This window comes from Ambystoma mexicanum, chromosome 1p, assembly GCF_040938575.1.
Source record: "Ambystoma mexicanum isolate Mex_15411 chromosome 1p, UKY_AmexF1_1, whole genome shotgun sequence".
Lineage (NCBI taxonomy): Eukaryota > Metazoa > Chordata > Amphibia > Caudata > Ambystomatidae > Ambystoma > Ambystoma mexicanum.
Window position 1 is genome coordinate 200,855,719 of NC_090921.1, and position 24,001 is coordinate 200,879,719.

General features: G+C 49.6%; 1 protein-coding gene across 1 annotated transcript in view; it reads right to left on the reverse strand.

The window, feature by feature from the left end:
• Positions 1–6,203: 6,203 nt before the first annotated feature.
• Positions 6,204–24,001, reverse strand: part of LOC138467833 (vomeronasal type-2 receptor 26-like) — a 56,621-nt gene continuing 38,823 nt past the window's right edge. The window contains exons 2-3 of the mRNA XM_069608149.1: positions 7,217–7,340; positions 6,204–7,111 (exon numbers count right to left, since the gene is read on the reverse strand). Coding sequence (XP_069464250.1) covers positions 6,204–7,111; positions 7,217–7,340 — 1,032 coding nt within the window. The remainder of the gene's footprint in view (positions 7,112–7,216; positions 7,341–24,001) is intronic.

Here is a 24,001-nt window from a genome sequence, read left to right on the forward strand (position 1 = left end):
ACAACATCTCCTCGTGGAATGGCACTCTGCAATGCATGAAGCAGGTGTTTTGCACATACTCAGATAGTACATAGACGAATGGAGAGTGACGAAAGATGGCATGAGCTGTTCTCTAGTACCCGCCTGAAAATTCAGATTGCAATAGTGCAATTCTTTCAAATTGTGCTCATCAGGTTAGAGGTGTATAATGGGTAATGTATTATCTATAAGGCTTTTAGGTATCTGGTTGGTTGAAAATAAGAGGTAAAGTCGAGTAAAGTAGAATTTAAGTGGAAACTTTGTAAATAGTATGAATTAGTGTGATCATCTGTATAAAAATGAATTGTCATTAATTATGTGATAATATGGGTATTGCAAAAATGTGTTATCTTTTAGCCTTGTAAGATTGAAAATTATTGTGTTTTTGTATTTAAATGTCATTTATATGTTAATGAAATTTGAAAAGTTGTAACACAACTATAACAAATAAAAAAATAAAATAAAAAATAAAAATGTCATCCCAAGTGTGGGAGGGAAGGTTCATTACAAATGTTGGGAGGGAGTGAGTTTCAGATTCTAGGTGCTGTTACAGTGAAACTAGAGTTTCCTGTTATAGTGGTCTTGAATCGAAGAATGAGTAGTTGTGTGTTGGTGTTAGATCTGAGACTTCTGGGTGAGGTTTTCTGTGTGAGGCAGTGTTTAAGGTAAATTGGTGCCTTGGAAGTAACGCATTTGTGTGTGATAGTGAGTGCTTTGTGTAGTATTCTGGCTGGAATAGGCAGCCAGTGTGCCTCTTTCCTGTATTTAGAGATGGTTTCCTTCTATTTAAACCCAGTGCTGCTCTAAGGGCCCTGTTCTGCAATAGTTGCAGTATGTTAATATTTGTTTTAGAGGTCCCTAGGAGGAGTACATTGCAATAGTTTCATTTTGCCAGAATGAGAGCTCTTGATAGCGTAATGCAATTTTGGGGTGTGAGGAAGGGTCGGCTTAGTGCAATAAGTTTGGATGTGTGGGTAGTGGAGGAAGGGTATTCTGGATGTAGTTTGTTCAGGTGGGTGGGAGTGCCAACTATAAGAATCTCAGTGTTTTGTACATTAAGGCAAAGGCTGTTTGTGGCCATCCAGTTTTGGATAAGTGAGTAGGTATTGTTTATACAGATGGAGTCCTGTTCAAGATTGCCAGTGATGGGGATAAATATCTGTTGTTCATTGTCAAAATTGGTGTATATTACTCCCAAAGCATCAAGTGAGGCGAAGAGTAATTTGGTATAGGCATTGTAGAGGGTGGGGTATAAGCACAAACCTTGTGGGACACCCAGAGGGATTACTATGGGGTCGGCAGCTCCATCACCTATGGCTACTCTGGTTGTGCGATCTGACAGGAAAGATTTAATCCAAGTGGTTGCTTCTTTTGAGAAGTGAAAGTTGTTTGCTAGAGTGAGGCATATATTATTGTGATCAACAAGATCAAATGCAGGGGATAAATCCAGTAGTAATAGAATGCAGAGGTTACTTGAGTCTCTGATGATATCCATCTATTTTGTTAGGTCCAATAGGGCCGTCTCAGTGCAATTCCTGGGGCAGAAATCCGATTGGCTATTCCCTAGCAAGTGGTTATTCTCAAGATGGGATTGACCTTGGGTATAGGAAATTTTGTCTATGAATTTAAGTAGGACGGGCACTGTGGTGATTGTTCTATAGTTGGGGGGGTAGTGGGGTCTAGTGTCGGTTTTTTGAGGAGGGGTGTGAGCCATGCTTCTTTTATGTTAGCAGGAATGAAATTGGTGCTAAAGGAAGCATTGATGAATTTAGTGATGATGGGAGCAAGTGATAGTGTGACGGCTTTGACGATTTTGGCCGGGCAGTTGTCGCCTTTGCAATTGGATGGTTTCAGGGAGGATATAGTCTTTAGAACTTAGCGGGTGGTCACTGTAATGCTCACCTGGTTCCCACGGGGGCGCTGGTCTAGTCTGGATTGCTGTGGCCTCTTCTAGCGTGATGCGCAGGACCCGGAACACCGATTGGACAGGACCTCCAAATTGTGCTTGCCTGGCCCGTAGGAATATCCTTCTGCAGATGAGAAAGGGGATTAACAGTCTGCAGAATAGTGTGCTAGCGCCCCCTTTCCCCCTTCGTCCCTCTCTAACTTCCTCCAAACCCCGGTTTAAACTCACCTTATGGTTTGGAAGGATGAACTCTCCATCCTGCTTATGGTGCAGGGGCGCGTGTTCGTCCAGTTACTTCACTGGTTTTCAGAATGGCGCTGGCAAAATCCACTTGACTTTCCTGAGCGATGCGCCGTAAGTATGAAAGTTCAAAGTTCAAGTGAGGCCCCCTTTATGTTGTCTTTCTAACCTGTGATCTGTCCTTTATTTCAGGTGCAGAATGAAGGCGATGCGTCGAGGGGTTAAACTGCCGAGGTGAGTAGTGATGAGGGCGATCCCTCTAAATGTCCTTATCATTCCCCAGAAATGTCTCTTGTCCTTTCCCCATAGGGGCCGGGGTACGGTACCTGCCAACGGGGCGGCGCCGACCCGAAATGTGGAAGAAAAGCCTGTAAGTATTATGGTTGTTAATCAGGCTTTCCTTCTGTGTTCCTTCTGCTCACCTTTTGTTTCTTCCTCTCTCCCCTAGGTGCAGAGATGTGGTGTCCGATGCTGACAGCCGCGATGGAGCCGGGAGATGTCTCGAGGACAGGTGAGTGAAGCGTGGCGCTGCATCGAGCAACGCGATGCTTTTAAATGGAAGTCTTTCTTCAGGGATGCTGGCGAGAAGATTCCGGATGCAGGTAAGAAGTTTGAAATAGTCCTTGGTTTTCACCTTTCTCTTCTCTTCCTTCCTTGCAGGTCTTCCAGGTTCGAGGCGGGCGTGGCTGGAGTCCAGGAGCAGGAGCAGACACGGTGAGCGTTAAGCTGCAGGAAGCAGAACAACGCGAAGCATGAGCTGCTGTCTGGGCGTGGCTTAAATAGCCTCCAAAGAAGTCCCAGGTATGTATCCTTCCCCAACTAGGTATGTATCCTTCCCTGGCCACGCCCGAGTGAAAAAATAGTCCCTATGAAAAAATAGTCCCTTTCAGGTCTCAGGGAGGCCTGAAGCGTGCAGCATGGTCTGCATCAGGTAAGTGCACAAAACACCTCCCTTTATGAGCCTGGCGCCTATGGCGCCAGGACTGATGTCCAACATGAGCCTGGCGCCAGAGGCGCCAGGACTGAGTCCAAAGAGCCCCTATAAGGGGCCGCTGGGCTTTTACCCGAGGGCATGATGCCTGCTTCCGGGGGTGCTGGGCCTGGCCTGGTGCTCCGGGGGTAGGCATCATGACAGCCACCGCCGTGAAATGAAATATCAGTTTGTCTGAGGTGGGGGTGTCCAATTGTACCATGGAAGGGAGCTCAGCAGAGTGTGCTAGGAGTTTTCTTTGCTGGGTGATTTTGTTTTGAAGGGTGTTAACTTTGGAAGCTAGTGCATCCTGAATGGAGGTGCACCAAGCTTTACTAGTGGTGACTGGGCTATGCAGTGGGATGGTGGATTCTAGTTTTCGGATGATGGCAAAAATCTCTTTGCTGTTAGAGGCTTCAATAATAATGCGTTGATTGAGCAAGTTTGTTTTACGCTCCAACACTGCAAGTTTGTAGGTTTTGGATATAGTGAGGAGTTCTATTTTGGAATCACTGTTAGGGTTTTTTTCTAGTAAGGTGTTCTAATGCTCTTTTTCTTCTCAGTTCAATGAGTTTATCATTGAACCAAGGGTTGCTGCGTTTGGGTTTGGAGAGTTTCAGCTTAATGGGGGCTACTTCATCAATAGCTGTTTTGATGCAGGTTTGATAATGAAGTGATAGGCTGTCAGGGGTATTGTCAACTGGGGGTTGAGTGTTGTGTAATTTGTTCAGAATGGGGGAGAGGGTTTCTGGGGAGAGTTTGTGTGTGTTTCTCAACAAGATGGGGGGTGGGAAGGGAAATAACCAGTACTAGGTTGTTGGTTAATATGAGGTTGAAACTGATTAAGAAGTGATTCATCCAAAATACGTTTAGGATGTCTTCTAATGTAACTGGTGTATTTGGTGTTTGGATCCAATCAAGGATTCTACCTTTTGAATGGGTAGGGGCATTTAGCATTTGTGTAAATTGAATTTCTAGGAATGCGCTATAGAAAGTGGAGGCTTTGTGATCAATAGCATTGTTATAGCCTAAATGAATATCTCCTAGGAGGATGAATTTAGTGTTGGGTTTGAGAAGAGGCGTAATGAGGAGTGATCGATGTCTGGGTTGCTGGTAGAGTTGGGGGCCCAAGTATGGTTGGTTGTAGAATTAAACCATTCCAGGGCCTCATCAGATATCTGTGCTACCAGACGGCAGCAGGTGAGTCAGTAAAAAAAAAAAAAAGATATCTGTGCTACCGATGACAGTCTGGAAAGGAGAATCTCAAAATTGACTTTATTGAAGGCTGCCGAGACATCAGCAGCCTTCAAGAGATCGTCCCAGACTGCCATAAGTGCCGCCTCAGTTCCGTGACCTGGTCTAAAACCTGACTGATATGGTTCTAAAAGACTATGTACCTCCAAAAAATGTTGCAGTCGAGTAGTTACAATCGTTTCCTAGATTTTGGAAGGGCATAAAAGGCCAGCAATTGGACATGAATTGGAGAGAATTGGAGAGAAGTTTGTGGTCAATGTTGACTTTTGTAGCAGCGTTGTGAGATAGGATTTTATTTTAGATTCGGCGGGACACAATGCTGAGCAAGTGAAGCATTTATCAACATCTGTACAACCTTACCAAGTGCACATGCTTGTCGTTTGACTAAATAAGCTGGAATTGGATCAAATGTGAAATGGTGGGCTTTAGTTTGGACAGTAGGTCATTGATGTCCACAGTACTTACAGATGAGAACCCACATTTAGGGCAAATGTGCCTTGTTGTTAAACCTGTGATTTTTCATTTGTGTTATGTAAGGAATAGCAATAACTCAGAGAGAGATGCCCCTGCTAAGGGTTACAAAATGCAAAATCAATTTGTATTCTTGGTGACAGACTTGCTTTCGGCCCAAGTGGAAAAATTCTTCCAACCTTGTTAGTTAAATACATGAAGCAATATGGGGCCGGGAAAAGAGGTGGTGAGATGTTCTACTTGGCTTGGACAACTGGTATGCATATATAATTCACATTTATTTAACGCTTATTTAATTTATTGCTGTGTCTACACGAAAGTTATCCTTTTTGCTTTGTAACAGTTCTTAACGAGCTGTGTTGATAGTAACAATAACACATATTCTGAGTTTGCATAACTGACCCTAAATGATTAAGGGCCTGGAGTATTATTTGGGGTGATCTGGATGAATACTGTAGGTCACCTGTAAGAAATCTAAGAACTCTTTATCATGTTGAGATCAATACAATGAGTGCCAGTGAGCTGAATAATGAGAACTCGTGCTGTCCATGCCTAGAGTCAAATATGTGTGTAGAGTGCTCTATACCTTGACTCATTTTGGTGTCATTCCTACAGCATGTAAGTTTGCACTGCAACGCGGTGGTATTTATTTATTTTATTCTCGTCATTTTCTGGAGCTTATGTAGTTAGGGAAAGCAAATCAGATATGTTAATTGGCAGAGGTTACAGGCACATGCATGCCAACATTGCTAAGCTGAAAAGAATATCTTGTTGAGTGTAATGGTAATAGCATGCAATCAGATTAATATGTTTATAGTGCAGAGAAAGTAATTATACTGACAGTGGTAGCTAGCACAAACAAGCCAACATCTTTACGTCACAGTGTTTTGTTTTTTTCTCCAGGTACATGGTCACTTGCACAAGTGCATTTCGGCATACTGAATTTACTCAGCTCTTTGACATAGTTCATTGTGAATGCTACACAAACAGCATGTTATTAAAACATTTAGGAGGGTTTGCTGCATTGGAAGCGATAAGTCATGGATTAAACATGTAAACGTGTTCTTTTTTAACTTCACATTCATTTCACATTTTTGTTTTCATGCTAAATTATATGGTATCTCCACTGTGCAACCTCGGATCAAGGCTATAGATCAGAGGACAAGGATGTACGGATAGTTATCACATGCATTACGGATATCACTGGACAGTGATGGCTAATTGTGTTGCAACTAACATTTCGCTTACATTTTGATGTATTTACTGAACTGCATGAACATGGAGTGAATGCTGTAAATGAATAATGGTGTATACAGTTTCTGAAATTAATTGAACTTCTTAGGGTTATCTTTGTTTGTCTCTGACTATCAGATATTCCTTTGTGTTCTTCTCTGGCCTCAACAGGATAATGTAACACTTTGTGGAAAATATGCAGAGTAGCAACGCAGAAGCGGAAGACAATATTGCAAAAATCTCCATGGCCACCATGTACTTGCCCTTGGTGCTGAGGTAGGCTGGAATAAAGGAAAGCCAGACACTGAGGAAGGCCAGCATGCTGAAGGTGATGAATTTAGCTTCGTTAAAGCTGTCCGGCAGTTTTCTGGCAAAGAAGGCCATGATGAAACAGATTGTGGCCAGAATCCCAAGATATCCCAGCATGCACCAGAATGCAATGGAAGAACCATCATTACACTCAATTAGTATTTGTCCAGGATAAGTGTGGGTGTTGTACTCTAAGAATGGAGGTGAGAGGCTCAACCATGTGGTACAGAGAATAGTCTGAATTAGCGTACAGATACTGATCACCATGAACGACAATTTGGGTCCTATGCAAGTCCTTAGATTACTGTTGGGTTTGGTGGCATTGAAGGCGATGACCACCATGATCGTTTTGGCCAAGATGCAAGAGACACAAAGAGCAAAAGTGATGCCAAAAGCCATTTGTCGAAAGAGACATTTTGCTGGTGTTGGATAACCAATGAAAGAAAATGATGACATAAAGCATAGTTCTAGGGACAGGAGCAGAACATAGCTGAGAGAGCGGTTATTGGCTTTGACAATTGGAGTGTTACTCTGATGAAGGAAGAGAGCCAAAATAGCTAGGGGGAAAAGTGATGAGAAAACAGAGGTTGTCGCTAGTGTGAGCCCTAAAGGTTCTTCATAGGAGAGGACCTGGATTGTCCTTGGTATGCATTGATCTTGTTTCTTGTTTGACCACTGATCCCAAGGGCATTTTGAACACTCAGTGGAATCTGAAAGGGATAACAAACACAGACTTAAGAGGATGCAACTGCACACATTTGTGATTTACAGAATGCACATCTATGCAGTGAAGTATATATGCATGAGGGACTTACCAGTTTTGTTGGAAATCTCCCCAGGAGGGCATGGGACACACAGAAAGCAGCATGCCGGCTCTCCTTTCTTTGACATTTTCCTAAAACCAGGTGAACAGCTTGGCGTACACACTGAGACTGGGACCTGAGTAGAATTAACAAAATGTTCTAAAGATTAGTGTACAGAGTGAAGGAACACCTCACAGACAAATTATCTGATATGTTACTAGAAATTATATTTAATATTTACTGCAGGTAATTAATTTCTTTTTAAATATGCACTAAGTACGGATAAGTACTGTTTGCTGGTTTGCTGGATCTGCTGGACACGCTGAAGGAAATCATCACGAGACTCCCATTGAGCCCGCTGCCGTGCTGTGAAAACGCAAAGTAAATCATCCAGGAGGACGTCTTTGCATGCGGCGCCTGGCTTGCCTGACTTCCTGATCCACAAGGACACTTCCTGGAGGGAGACTCCGCCCTTGTTAAGCATGTGACGTGCAAGTTACTCCTCCCCTCCTCCTCTACAAATACTCTCTCCCTGCGCACTCGCGCCGCGCACTAAGTACGGATAAGTACTGTTTTCTGTTCGCTGTTCGTTGTGCCTGGGGCGCGGATTGGGCTGGCAGCACTTGACTTAGCCATACTGCAAACGAGGAGGAGAAAGAAAGGTGCTTAAAAAAATCATATATAAAAAAAAAAAGGGGAAAACTGTGCACTACGTGAAAGGGTAAGAGGCTATTGCCTGTACTATTATTCCCACCCATAGTGTAATCTCTAGGCTACGTACCGTGCACGAGTGTGAGTTTAATTGTGTTTTATTTGTGGTAGCATGGAGAAGGGTCCCTACACACTGAAATCTGGTATGCCGCCCATGAATAGTGCACTATTTAAAGAAGGAATTAATCCAAAGATAAAAAATATGGTGGGTATGCCGCACACTCCAACAGTCCCAATCTTAAAGAAAAAAGGAAAAAAGGAGCTACCTGTGCAGGGGAAAAAAAGTGGGAAACAAAAACAGGAACCGCTTAATGTCAAGGGTACCTGATATTCGCTTATATTACAATTTGAATACAAGCACAGGGACCGAAACTCCCCAAGAACAACAACAACAAACCAAAAATTGTCATCCGAATCAAGAAAAGCTCACTGAGCTGAATAAGCGCCTTGACATGGAAGTAGCTGCCATTAAAGTAAGCACACCTATAATATTAAATGTTGGAGTGGGAAATGCAATCTCAGACACTACCATGGAACATGAGAGTAAACGATGTGAAAATGATAAAGTGTTTGCACCTCAAACACTTGAAAAAATTGTTGAAAGTCCGCCCAAGCCCTGTACGATCGAAGCCCAGCAGAAACTAAGAGAGGCTTATCATAACTTGCAAATCACAGGTCAAGTAGATGAGGAAGCTATAGTTTATGGATTGTAGCTCTGCCTCGATGAGTACAGAGGAAGTTGTGTTTGTACACTCCAACACAGGAGACTTAATGCAAGTAGACAGTCTGTCGCCCATTCCAATACAACATCAACACAACACAAGTAGGCGTAGAAGTGAAGAGGATGACATAATGACATAATGAATGTATCACAAAATTAATGTATCACAAAATTAGAAATGCTAGAATGTTCTGAGGAAGAAGCGTTTGTGAAATCACTCTCTTTTGCCCCTCCAAACCCCAGGCAAGCTGTAAGGGGAAATAAAAACCTTACTGTTGGGAAAGCATGGCCGGTGATCCCTCTTGAAAGTCCTGTAGAAGAGGCTGAGGCCCTGATTGAGAAAAATTTGGTCCTATTAGCAATGCACACAGCTTTGCTATCGTTGGCCAAACTATATGAAGCAATGGACCAAAAATTGAACTACCAAACTATATTATTGAATAAGCTGACAGATCAAAGTAACAGCTGCCAGGAAATGGGAGAACGAAGAGAGTGCATTCAACAATATGAAATATTTAGAAATTGTGAATCAAAAGAGTCGGGAACCCAGACCACAATCCCCCCAAGTAATATGAACGACAGGTTTAAGACTCCTTTGCACCCAAAACAATTCAATTTTAGTGGGGCGCCAAACACTATTAATCTTGAAGAACCCTCAAAGCATCTGTTACAGAACGTTGCAAAAGGTAGCGATGGTGAGCCGTCCATGACTAAGTTAATCGTGGAAGCAACTATTGAGACCAGTAATAGTGAAACAGAACAACAGAAAACAGTTGCAAAACAGAATAAGAAAAACAAAGAGGAATCCTTAACAAATAAAATGAAAAGCACCATTTCTTTAGCAAAAGGTGTTAAAGGGAAAGTAAAGAATAGACAAATTTTGAAGATAACAAGTGCTATAAAAGAAACAAGAGAAAAGTCAAAAATCACTGATGAAAGCAGTGAGCATATGAGAACTGTGCCCTTAAGCAGTATAAATACAATTACATCAAGCCTATTTTACAAACCATTAAATGACTTAGTTGCAATAGAAACAGCAATGAGAAGAAGCAAAAGTGCCCAACCTCATGCACTCCCCAACAGTGAAAAGACAGATTCAAGGTGGAGGGTGTTAAATGAGGCGCAAATAAGAGAAGAAATAAACAAAACTGTAGAAAACTACATGGCCAGCAAGTTAAAGGAAACTACGGAAACTGGATCTAGCAAGATGGAGACAAAATCCATGCCAGGAGGTCGCCTAGTGAGAGGTCCCATAAACAACGCAATGTCTTCAAATAATGAGACAATGGAGAATGCTAGTATGAGGAAAACAGCACAATGGCAAAAGAACAAGAATATGAGCAAAGAAGTCTCATTTAAATCGAGGGCAGTTGCCCAGAAGAACAGTCACTGCTTCATACTGGAATGCAGGGACCATCCATTCCAGCAATTTGACCTGAATCGATCAAGCGTCATAAACATCTGCAGGGAGATATCTCAATTAAGGAACATTTCAACGTCGGACATCGACAGAGTTGAGTTCATGGATGATCAGGATCTGACACGATCCAGAATCTCTATACACTCAACCATTCTTGCAGATATATTATGGCAGGCTAGAGATGCTTTCTTTCAAATGGGCTTTAACTTGTATCAAGAAGACTGTCAATCGAATGAAGAAGTCGTAGGCTCCACAAAGTGGATTCCCCGCATTTATGGCGCCAACTTTGCTGCATCAGATGAGGGAAGAGGTAATCACTTAGATCGTTCATAACAACCCATAGCAAAAGAGAAACTCCAACTGATATGTTGGAACACTAGGGGGTTCAAGCACTTTACGAATACGGCGAATACTGAACTTGACAAGTTTGACATAGTGGTCTTTCAGGAGACATGGTTGGCCGAAGCCCCAATTTGGGATGGTTATGAAATATACTTAGAACCAGCAATATGCCTACCGCGTGGTAGACCAATGGCAGGGCTTTTAGTTGCAGTAAAGAAATCAAAAGGCTTTACAATAGCTATGTATGATTCCACCACCCCTTTTATCCAAACTGTCAAATTGAAGAGTGATTCACACCTACCTATACTCATAAACATCTATTGGGGAAGGTCTCATCTAACTGCGGATTGTTTTTTTGAACTTTGTCAAGAAGTATTTGCCAAAATTGCTAAAGAAAGAAATGTTGATCATGTAATGATCATGGGCGATTTTAACATGCATCTGCTGAATAAGAGGAAAAGAAAAAGAACGGTAGAAGAAAGAAGATGGCTAGCAATATTGGAAGACATGCAGTTATTTATGCTAAATGGGACTGTGGAGGGGGATACGCAGGCTGCTAACACATGGCATAATGGTCCATCTGAAGCCATATTAGATTACATATTTGTGAACAGTACACTGTTGAATCTAATCCAGTCCATGACTGTAAAGTCAAAAAGGGAAAGTCATCACAGCCAACTCTGCTGGGTGTGGCAAACAGAAAACCCCCCCAATAAAAGCACTTGTGAGACATATAATGGAAATATAACTACTAACAACAGGAGGAATAAAATCAAGTGGTCTAATGCTTCCCTGCGGGATTTTGACAAACATTTGTCCACACGTCCAGGCTTGGATTATGTATCAATAATGCAGAAATATGCATATGTGAAAAACACCTCACAAGGACAAGGGTACAAACATGCTCATGTCTTTGACATTGGTGTCAAAACTAAAAAAGCTAACATGAGAAAACAAATACGACTACTAAAAGATCTAACATTAGAAGAGAAACTTCCGCAGATAAGGCACATACAGAAAGTATATAAAGACAGTATATAAAAACTGGTTAAGAAGTAGAAATGCCCAATGTTACCAGAGAGACAGTGAGGACATGCTTAAAAAAATTGCCACCAAATCTTCAGCGGAAATCTGGAAAGTCCTGAATAATGTCACCTACAAACATCAGTCTTCTGTTCAAATTAACTCCATATCGGCTAAAACCTGGCGCGATTACTTCCTGAAAATATACCAGACACCAATGATGATCCAGCAAATACCTCTTAAAGGTACGAATTGGGATCACACTATACAATTCGATCAAAATTACATTTTATTCTATATCTCAAAACTAAGCTCCTCAAGGGCCCTTGGCCCGGATGAGCTCGATAATAAAACCATCAAAGAAGAGATAGAAGTGTGGTCACTAATACTGACGAAAATATTTGCGGAAGTGATGCGCACCGGGTTGATTCCAACATCATGTAAAAAATCTATTTTAATCCCGTTGTTTAAGAAGGGAGACACACTTGATCCAGGATCCTATAGACCGATAGCCCTTCTGGACTATCCAGGGAAAATATTTGCTCGTCTTGTCTTGCTTGAATTTAACAACTGGCTAGACAGAGAGAACCTGAGGGACCCTTGGCAGACAGGTTTCATTAAAGGTCTAGGAATAGGTATTAACCTATTCACTATAAATGCTATCATTGCAAAGCAAGCGAGTAAAAATCTACCACTGTATATTGCATTCATCGATTTCAAAACTGCGTTTGATTCTATATTGAGGGAGCTGCTAGTGGCGAAGCTAATGAGAAACAATTGCCCATGGAACATCTTGAAGTGGATCATTGAGCTTCATCAGGGTACCTCTCTTCAAATAAGATTAAACAGCGATGGTCTGCTGACTGACTCCATTGACACGTCGAGAGGACTTAAGCAAGGGTGTATACTTGCTTCGGCAATTTTTAATTTTTTCATTTCTGACATGGGTAAAGAGTTTCTTAACATCATAACTGATTCCCCAAAACTAGGCAAACATGAAATCAAATGGCTCTTGTATGACGATGATCTCCTCCTCCTATCAAAGACACCGATGGGGTTACGCAATATGCTCAATAAACTGGAGAACTATGCCAAATGCAATGGTATGATCATAAATATTAAAAAAACAAAAGTGATCCAATTTGGAAATTCACAGCAAAGAAATAAAGATCATAGGTGGGTTTTAGATAATCAGCAGCTCGAATCAGTGGGTGAATATATTTACCTGGGAGTGAACATTAACAATAGCCCACAGGACACTCCATATGAAACCACTGCAATAATAAAATGGAATAATTTAATCTCCCAAGCAAAAATGATCAGTGGCAAATATTGTAAATTCACCATCGCTCCCCTAATGACATACTATAAGCAAAAGGCTCTGCCAATACAATTGTATGGGTCAAAGACAAGATTATACAAAACACGCAACTATTGGGATAAGAAAGAAGGAGAATACTGGAAAAATCTTTTGAAACTCTCGAAATCTACACCCATAGCCCTCATAAGGCATGAATTAGGGCTTATATCGATGCAAGCCACCTATAAATGGAGAGTATGCATGCTATACAGGAAATGTGTCCTGGAAGATCATGGCTGGGAAAACATTTAGCAAATTATGTAAAAACATCAAATGACAGTTTTGCTAAGCATTGGAAAGCCCAAGCGCAGAGATTTTTGCAAGAAGCAGACGTAGGGAATGAGCTTTTGTTGTTAAATCCTGACAAAGCTAAGCAAAAGATCTGGGAAATGGATTGGATAAGCACTAGAGAACAATGTCAAGTCTACAAATGCTTTAGACGGAATCCTTTTGCCTTAAAATCCCTTGGTTCCCCTGAAGAGTATCTCTTAAAATCACCAAATGTCTCGCATCGAGCAGGACTTCTGCGCTTGAGGTTAAACCAATGGAAAACCAGGTAAATTACATCTAGATGGTTTCCTGATGCTGTAGAATGTAGTCTATGTCGCTTCTGTAGTAAGCATGAGGAATCACTAGAACACCTGCTCACTGAGTGTACAAAGTTGGATTGCTTAAGAGTTAAATATTTTAAAAACCTTTTTCAACACCGAGCACACATGGAGGCTAAAGATCTATGGAAGTTTATATTTCATGTGCACTCAAAATCAATAGGATATGCAACGGTAAACTTTCTAAATGAATTAAAACTAGAAAATGATGAAGAACCAAAAAACAAAGCTAAAAAATAATAAATAACACAATCAAAACAAACAATAATGATATGCTATGCTGAGAACTGTACAAAGCACCTTGCTCTGTATGCTAAATGACTGCCATTTGATTTCATCTTGAAGACGGCACTTTCTCCCTTTGTCTTTATACTTTTATATTTTCCTATTGTTTATCTTTTCCTTGTGTTTTATTATGAACTCAAATGATTTATGCTTAGAATAGTTTAGAAATAATTTATGAGAATTGTGATCAGTTAAATGAATATAATATTTATGTAGTGTCATGACACATTTTATATGTTTTAATGAAGTAAATGGATTTTGTATTGAAAGGTTGAATTTTTCAGCCAAATCAAATAAAAAAAATAAAAAATAAAAATTAAATATGCATGCATATATAGTTGTCTGGAGGTGGTTAAAAGTCACAATTTCCGCTCCTTGTAAATTATCACATCTCCATCACACAAGTGTGATCCCTTAGCAGGAAACCCTTCCGGAAATGTCACTTGTATAGCCTTTTAGGAAAAAGGACACATTGTCAAACATGCGATTAGGAAACATTGACTATATTCTTGACGTTTAAAAAATGCAACAATAACAGATAGATTAAATAACAACATCATCAATGGTATCTCAGAGAATCATACATAGAACATCAAAACTGATATCGACATTGATATTACAGACACATTTACAGGGTAATTCATAGAATTTCGCAGAAAAGTGTCGCAAGCGGCTGGCGCAGAGTGTCCGCGTGCGATTGTCTGCGCCAGGCACGTGCGCTAAAACCGATTTCCGCGCACCAGCCGTGGCGCAGAGTATCGCAGCGACCCTGCAGCAGCGCCAGTAACGCCCCCAAGAACGCCCTCGCGCAAGGAAAAGCCATCAAAATCGCTAAATAATCGCAAAGAGCTGCGCTAACCCTGGACCAGTTTACAGGGCTGCCAAACAAGGAACGCAAAGCGGGTAACGTGCATATCAGGGGTACGCGTGAAGTTATACACGCGATTAGCCAGGGTACGTGTATTACAGGGGTACGCGGGAATTTCTACACGCGATTGGCCAGGGTACGTGTATTACAGGGGTACGCGTGAAGTTTTACATGCGATTAGCCAGGGCGCGTGTATTTCAGGGGTGCGCGGGAAGTTCCACACGCGAATAGCCTGGGCGCGTGTATTTCAGGGGTGCGCGGGACATTCCACACGCAAATAGCCTGGGCGCGTGTATTTCAGGGGTGCGCGGGAAGTTACACACGCGAATAGCCTGGGCGCGTGTATTTCAGGGGTGCGCGGGAAGTTCCACACGCGAATAGCCTGGGCGCGTGTATTTCAGGGGTGCGCGGGAAGTTCCACACGCGAATAGCCTGGGCGCGTGTATTTCAGGGGTGCGCGGGAAGTTCCACACGCGAATATCCTGGGCGCGTGTATTTCAGGGGTGCGCGGGAAGTTTTACACGTGATTTCAGCAGGGTACGTGTATTACAGGGGTGCACGGGAATTATCACACGTGATTTTGCTTGGTACGTGTGTTACAGGGGTGCGTGGGAAGTTACAAACGCGATTAGGCTGGGTGGGTCCTCACAGGTGTTCCCTGTACACCCTCGACGGCCCCTGCAGGCAGCCCACAAAACAGGGGACTACCCTGCACACCTGCTCATGTCCCCCTGCACCCCCACCCCCCAGCAGTGCAGGGGCAGCATCCACCAGGCCCCCACCCATGTCTCCCACCACCCCCACCCCCCAGCAGTGCAGGGGCACCCTCCACCAGGCCCCCACTCATGTCTCCCACCACCCCCACCCCCCAGCCACCAGGGGCACCCTCCACCAGGCCCCACACCCATGTCTCCCACCACCCCCACCCCCCCAGCAGTGCAGGGGCAGCCTCCACCAGGCCCCCATCCATGTCTCCCACCACCCCCACCCCCCAGCAGTGCAGGGGCAGCCTCCACCAGGCCCCCACCCATGTCTCCCAACACCCCCACCCCCCAGCCACCAGGGGCACCCTCCACCAGGCCCCCACTCATGTCTCCCACCACCCCCACCCCCAGCAGTGCAGGGGCAGCCTCCACCAGGCCCCCACTCATGTCCCCTATCACCCCCACCCCCCCGCCACCAGGGGCAGCCTCCACCAGGCCCCCACCCATGTCTCCCACCACCCCCACCCCCCAGCAGTGCAGGGGCAGCCTCCACCAGGCCCCCACTCATGTCCCCTATCACCCCCACCCCCCCGCCACCAGGGGCAGCCTCCACCAGGCCCCCACCCATGTCTCCCACCACCCCCACCCCCCAGCCACCAGGGGCAGCCTCCACCAGGCCCCCACCCATGTCTCCCACCACCCCCACCCCCCAGCAGTGCAGTGGCAACCTCCACCAGGCCCCCACCCATGTCTCCCACCACCCCCACCCCCCAGCCACCAGGGGCACACTCCACCAGGCCCCCACTCATGTCTCCCACCACCCCCACCCCCCAGCAGTGCAGGGGCAGCCTCCACCAGGCCCCCACTCATGTCCCCTATCACCCCCACCCCCCGCCACCAGGGGCAGCCTCCACCAGGCCCCCACCCATGTCTCCCACCACCCCCACCCCCCAGCAGTGCAGGGGCAGCCTCCACCAGGCCCCCACCCATGTCTCCCACCACCCCCACCCCCCAGCCACCAGGGGCACCCTCCACCAGGCCCCCACTCATATCTCCCACCACCCCCACCCCCCAGCAGTGCAGGGGCAGCCTCCACCAGGCCCCCACTCATGTCCCCTATCACCCCCACCCCCCGCCACCAGGGGCAGCCTCCACCAGGCCCCCACCCATGTCTCCCACCACCCCCACCCCCCAGCAGTGCAGGGGCAGCCTCCACCAGGCCCCCACCCATGTCTCCCACCACCCCCACCCCCCAGCCACCAGGGGCACCCTCCACCAGGCCCCCACCCATGTCTCCCACCACCCCACCCACCAGCAGTGCAGGGGCACCCTCCACCAGGCCCCCACTCATGTCTCCCACCACCCCCACCCCCCAGCCACCAGGGGCACCCTCCACCAGGCCCCCACCCATGTCTCCCACCACCCCCACCCCCCAGCAGTGCAGGGGCAGCCTCCACCAGGCCCCCACCCATGTCTCCCACCACCCCCACCCCCCAGCAGTGCAGGGGCAGCCTCCACCAGGCCCCCACCCATGTCTCCCACCACCCCCACCCCCCAGCCACCAGGGGCACCCTCCACCAGGCCCCCACTCATGTCTCCCACCACCCCCACCCCCCAGCAGTGCAGGGGCAGCCTCCACCAGGCCCCCACTCATGTCCCCTATCACCCCCACCCCCCCGCCACCATGGGCAGCCTCCACTAGGCCCCCACCCATGTCTCCCACCACCCCCACCCCCCAGCAGTGCAGGGGCAGCCTCCACCAGGCCCCCACCCATGTCTCCCACCACCCCCACCCCCAGCCACCAGGGGCAACCTCCACCAGGTCCCCACTCATGTCTCCCACCACCCCCACCCCCAGCAGTGCAGGGGCAGCCTCCACCAGGCCCCCACTCATGTCCCCTATCACCCCCACCCCCCCGCCACCAGGGGCAGCCTCCACCAGGCCCCCACCCATGTCTCCCACCACCCCCACCCCCCAGCAGTGCAGGGGCAGCCTCCACCAGGCCCCCACCCATGTCTCCCACCACCCCCACCACCCAGCTACCAGGGGCACCCTCCACCAGGCCCCCACCCATGTCTCCCACCACCCCCACCCCCCAGCCACCAGGGGCACCCTCCACCAGGCCCCCACCCATGTCTCCCACCACCCCCACCCCCCAGCCACCAGGGGCACCCTCCACCAGGCCCCCACTCATGTATCCCACCACCCCCACCCCCCAGCAGTGCAGGGGCACCCTCCACCAGGCCCCCACTCATGTCTACCACCACCCCCACCCCCCAGCCACCAGGGGCATCCTCCACCAGGCCCCCACCCATGTCTCCCACCACCCCCACCCCCCAGCAGTGCAGGGGCAGCCTCCACCAGGCCCCCACCCATGTCTCGCACCACCCCCACCCCCCAGCCACCAGGGGCACCCTCCACCAGGCCCCCACTCATGTCTCCCACCACCCCCACCCACCATGGGCACCCTCCACCAGGCCCCCACTCATGTCTCCCACCACCCCCACCCACCAGCCACCATGGGCACCCTCCACCAGGCCCCCACCCATGTCTCCCACCACCCCCACCCCCAAGCCACCAGGGGCACCCTCCACCAGGCCCCCACTCATGTCTCCCACCACCCCCACCACCCAGCCACCATGGGCACCCTCCACCAGGCCCCCACCCATGTCTCCCACCACCCCCACGCCCCAGCAGTGCAGGGGCAGCCTCCACCAGGCCCCCACTCATGTCCCCTATCACCCCCACCCACCCGCCACCAGGGGCAGCCTCCACCAGGCCCCCACCCATGTCTCCCATCACCCCCACCCCCCAGCAGTGCAGGGGCAGCCTCCACCAGGCTCCCACCCATGTCTCCCACCACCCCCACCCCCCAGCAGTGCAGGGGCAGCCTCCACCAGGCCCCCATCCATGTCTCCCACCACCCCCACCCCCCAGCAGTGCAGGGGCAGCCTCCACCAGGCCCCCACCCATGTCTCCCACCACCCCCACCCCTCAGCCACCACGGGCAGCCTCCACCAGGCCCCCACCCATGTCTCCCACCACCCCCAACCCCCAGCCACCAGGGGCACCCTCCACCAGGCCCCCACTCATGTCTCCCACCACCCGCACCCCCCAGCCACCAGGGGCACCCTCCACCAGGCCCCCACCCATGTCTCCCACCACCCCCACCCCCCAGCCACCAGGGGCACCCTCCACCAGGCCCCCACCCATGTCTCCCACCACCCCCACCCCCCAGCAGTGCAGGGGCAGCCTCCACCAGGCCCCCACCCATGTCTCCCACCACCCCCACCCACCAGCCACCAGGGGCACCCTCCACCAGGCCCCCACCCATGTCTCCCACCACCCCCACCCCCCAGCCACCAGGGTCACCCTCCACCAGGCCCCCACCCATGGCTCCCCCCAGCCACCAGGGGCACCCTCCACCAGGCCCCGACTCATGTCTACCACCACCCCCACCCCCCAGCAGTGCAGGGGCAGCAGGCAGTCAGGCAGCAGCAGATGGCAGGTGAGAGCGTGCTCGGGGCTCTGGGGGGCAGTAGTTCGGCCTTCCGGGCAGGAGCGTGGTATTCCGTGTGCTTACGCGTGGCCAGCTTGGTACGGAGTGATTTGGCACGTGAAAATCCTGCACGTCAGCGTGAAAACAGAGGAAAGGCCCTTAGCGCGTAAGCGCGTCAGCATGCATATGCGATTCTATTGGACCAAAGGCCCTCAGCGCGTAAGCGCGTCTGTGACGTGACCCGCACGGGTGTTTCCCACACAGCACGTGATGACAGAGCACACGTGGAAAGACTGCACGTCAGAGTATAATCGCGTGTGATTGGTGGAAATGGCCCTACACGCAGAAGTGACAAAGCTTGTAATTGGTGGAAATAGCCCTACACGCAGAAGTGACAAAGCGTGTAATTGGTGGAAATGGCCCTACACGCAGAAGTGACAAAGCGTGTAATTGGTGGAAATAGCCCTAGCGCGTACACGCCGCGTAAGTGACGCTGGACGTGTGGGCCTGTATAAAAGGTACGCGTAGAACACCATTTCCTTGTACGTGCTTTTCGTGGAGAGCGAGTGGGTGAATTCTGTACTTCTTGTCGTTTCACACGCGATTTACTTCACAGCGTTACAAGTTCGTATTCCCTGTTACCTCTGACAGCTTTTTCTCTTTTTTCTCTTTTACTGGTTTACCTGGGCCTTTTCCCTCAAACAGTGTTCCCTTCTACTGTTGTCCTGTCTCCTCAGACAGCGTACAAATCTTCTTTTGGCGGGGGTGTTGCCAACCAAACGCGCTCCTTTTTCACGCTCTTTTACCTGGCAGACGGTGAGTCACGCACGTATCTAACATCTGTGCTTGCCCCGTGTGTAGCCTACCCCTTCAGAGGTCATTCTAGGCTGCGTGTGACACGCATACGTTTATTCTTGTGTTACTGGGTGCCACAGCGTAGTGCAGGTTTTTCTTTCTGCACACGTGGTCTAGGAGGGGTTGCGTGCACCTCATCTCCCTTTTTTGGGGCTCCTGTGCGTAGCGTGACCCGTCATCTTTCCCCAGGGGTTACAATCAGCCTTGCAAGAGCACTAGGGTACAATTACCATCTGGTACCCAAATTCTTTGACCCCCAATTGCCCAGGACAATATTTTACAGCCACTCCCATACGCACATTAACATCAGTGCCATGGCTGGGAGGCGAGGATTCCGTAAGGGTGGCAAAAGTGGAAGAGCCACAAGTGGTGGCCGTGGTGGATCCAGTAGGGGACGTGGTCGTTACTTGCAGGGTGAGCCTGTCCCCCCATGTGTGGAGGACCAGTCAAGGGCACCCATAATCCCCCCCCTCCCGTTGAGGCTGATGTGGCTGACACCATCCATGCTCAGCCCTTGTTGGACCAGCCCATTGTGGCACCAGACCTGGCTGACTCCATGGCTGACTTCCAGGTCAGCAGGCCTATGACACGTGCGCTGGTGCACGTTGATGTCACCATCCCACGTGCATCTGGGGCAGCAAGGTCATCTGCTGCACCAAGTAGGCAGGGCGGAGAGGCTGCAGGGGCAGCTGCGGCTCCATCCACCCCAGCCCTCACACACCCAGCCCGGACAGTGTCGGTCCTAGTCCATGCTGCTGACATTCCCCCTGACACCATCACACTAGAGCCAATGCCTGCACCAACTCCCATGCTGAGTGTGCAATCCCACACTCCTGATACAGAGTCCACCAGGGCTCCTGCCCCTAGTGTCCAGAGCGGCGCAGGACACTCAGGATCACCACCACCTTCCAAGCGGAAGAGGAAGAGTGCTCGTCCGGCACAGGCTGATGCCCCAGACACGGCTACACAGTCCGGCCCATCCAGGAAGCCCAGCTTCACGGATGACGAACTGAATGCACTTGTCGAGTATGTGTCCGCACATGACAACGAGATGGTCATTGTTGCAGGATCCAAGACCACACCTGCACAACGCCAGGCACACTGGCAGACCGTTGCGGACATCGTAAGTTCCCTTGGAATCATGAGGCGCACAGCCAATGATTGCTATAAGCGCTGGAATGACCTAAAGCGCAGGGAAAAGAGTAAGCAGGCCTCAAGTCATGCCGCAACTCTAGTGACTGGAGATGGGTCTCCAGTAGTAGACATGGAACTCGCTCCACATGAGTCAGTCGCTGGGACCTACGTCACGGAGGAACAGATCCAAGGCGTGGGAGATTTGGCTGATTACGAGGCATTGTCCGGTGAGTGCACATGCACGTGTGTGTCATCGATGTGCATGGTGTGTGTGAGGGCTTCTGTTTGTGTGACAGGTGAGAGTGTGTGCGCCTGAGTCGTATGGGTCAGCCATGTGCTTCATGCAATACATCCTGCGCAGCTGCATTTGGCCATAGCAGTATCCCTTCTGCCAACAGTAGACATCTAGCCCAACTGCACGCCAGTTGCCCTTGAAGTGTCACCTTGCCACAACATTGTTGCTTGATTTTTCACTGTTCATTTAGTCAGATTGTTTGCATTCCACCACTTTTACTAGGCATGTCGCAGTCCTCTAGTCACATGTCTGACATGGCTATGGTAAAGTGGAGTGACTTTGTTACCTGGATATCATTTGTTCAAACATGTCCCTGTGCAATTGCACCATTTCGGACTGGCAGCTCCAGGTGAAGAATCTGACCTGTTTGAATTAGAAAAGCTATTACATGCGGGAACTGGACTGAATGAATAGGTGCTGCCCTCCTCTCCATCTTCACTCAATAGCAATGGTACATGCCATCTGTGTGATGGCATGTATGTTTCACCTGCCAATCACAGGCCAATGTGTGATGCCACTGCCAGACAGCATGCAGAAAATGTGTTCATCTTCCATCTTGGTGTCATCAGTGTGTGCCATTTGCCTGCCCTTCATACGCAGTGAGGGTGCATGCATGGGAGGGTTTTAGTCATGTGTGCCATGGTGCTAATGCCTGTTTCCATTTCTTTGTGTTTATGTCTTTGCAGGGGAAGACGCACCTGATACTGCTGGGGTTGTGGAGATGGTGCAGACCCAGGAGGGGTCCAAGGGCCGACCAACCACCAGTGAGGGACGTGGTATGGTGGTGGGTGAGAACCCACAAGTGCTGCAGGTCCTGCTCTCAAGGGGTGTCTCTGGCTGCACCTCCCCCGAGCTGTACTCAGGTGTTGATTCGGATGAGACCTACGTGCCGTCGCAGGTGAGTGTTCCAGGGAGGGATTCTGTTCTGTCTCACCCACCTGCACCAGGGTCAGAACCCTCAATGGGGATGTCAGTGTTGGCAGCTACGCCTTTGGTGGTTACGGATGCAGGGTCACACTCCGCGACATCTGATCCTGTTCCTGGGCCAGCAGATCAGAGGGGGAATGCAGTCCTGCAGCCTCAGGCAGTGCCGGCACAGCAAGGCGCAGTTCGCCTTGCCCCAGACAGGTGTGGTGCCCGCCGACGTGGTGGCCGTATGCCACCTGGCAATACCGCATGGGAGCAATCCATTTACGGTATGGCAACCCAACAGGCAGCATCATCCGAGATGATGGCTCAGGCCATGGATAGGGTGGCCACTTCCATAGTCCCCCCTGAAAGGCTGATGGAGCGACTAGAGCAGGCAACCAACTCCATCTGCCAGTCACACAGGGAGGACATGTTGGGGTCCAACAGGGACAGGCGGGCGGCACTGGCGACTCTGCAGGAGGCCATCTCCATTGAGTCCCAGGGCCACAGGGAAGCCCTGAGGCAGGAGCTCCTTCACCTCAGGACGACTCTTGTTGAGCTTGAGGCTTCAACACACCAAAGGACAGAACAGCAGCTGGAGCGTCTCACCCGTACGCTCTCAGCTGAGATGCAGGCAACGAGGGCGGAGATCCGGGCATCCCGTGAGTTGTTGCATGGGGACCTCCGCACACTCATCCTCCAGAACCAGACCTACCACACCCGCATGCTTGCAGCCATGGAGGAGCAGACTAGGGCCTTGCGTGGGCTGCCTCCCATAGTGCAACCACCTCCGGATGCAGCTGCACAGGGTGATAATAGCGACAGCAGTGATACTCCCACAATAGGGTAGCCGTGTGGGCCATGGCACGCTGACACGCTTACGCGCTAGGGCCTTTCCTCGGTTTTCACGCTGACGTGCAGGATTTTCACGTGCCAAATCACTCCGTACCAAGCTGGCCACGCGTAAGCACACGGAAGACCACGCTCCTGCCCAGAAGGCCGAACTACTGCCCCCCAGAGCCCCGAACACGCTCCCACCTGCCATCTGCTGCTGCCTGACTGCCTGCTGCCCCTGCACTGCTGGGGGGTGGGGGTGGTGGGAGACATGAGTGGGGGCCTGGTGGAGGCTGCCCCTGCACTGCTGGGGGGTGGGGGTGGTGAGAGACATGAGTGGGGGCCTGGTGGAGGATGCCCATGGTGGCAGGGGGGTGGGGGTGGTGGTAGACATGCATTGTTGATCAGTAGTGCAAGGTGACATGTGGGTTGGCTGGGGGGCATGCCCATGGTGGATGGGCTGCCTGCGGGACATGAGCATGGGTGCAGGGTAGTCCCCCGTGGCGTGGGCTGCCTGCAGGGTCCGTGGAGGTTGTGGAGAGTACACCTGGGAGGGCCCACATGGCCAATTCACGTGTGGTACTCCCCAGAACCCCTCTAATACACGTACCCTGCTGAAATCGCGTGTGGAACTTCCCGCGCACCCCTGAAATACACGTACCCTGCTGAAATTGCGTGTGGAACTTCCCGCGCACCCCTGAAATACACGTACCCTGCTGAAATCGCGTGTGGAACACCCCTGAAATACACATACCCTGCTTGCACTGGGCCAATCGCGTGTGGAACTTCCCGCGCACCCCTGAAATACACGTACCCTGCTCGCACTGGGCCAATCGCGTGTGCAACTTCCCGCGCACCCCTGAAATACACGTACCCTGATTAAATCGCGTGTTGAACTTTCCGCGCACCCCTGAAATACACGTACCCTGCTGAAATCGCGTGTGGAACTTCCCACGCACCCCTGAAATACACGTACCCTGCTGAAATCACGTGTGGAACTTCCCACGCACCCCTGAAATACACGTACCCTGCTCGCACTAGGCCAATCGCGTGTGGAACTTCCCGCGCACCCCTGAAATACACGTACCCTGCTCGCACTGGGCCAATTGCGTGTGGAACTTCCCGCGCACCCCTGAAATACACGTACCCTGCTGAAATCGCGTGTGGAACTTCCCGCGCACCCCTGAAATACACGTACCCTGCTGAAATCGCGTGTAGAACTTCCCAC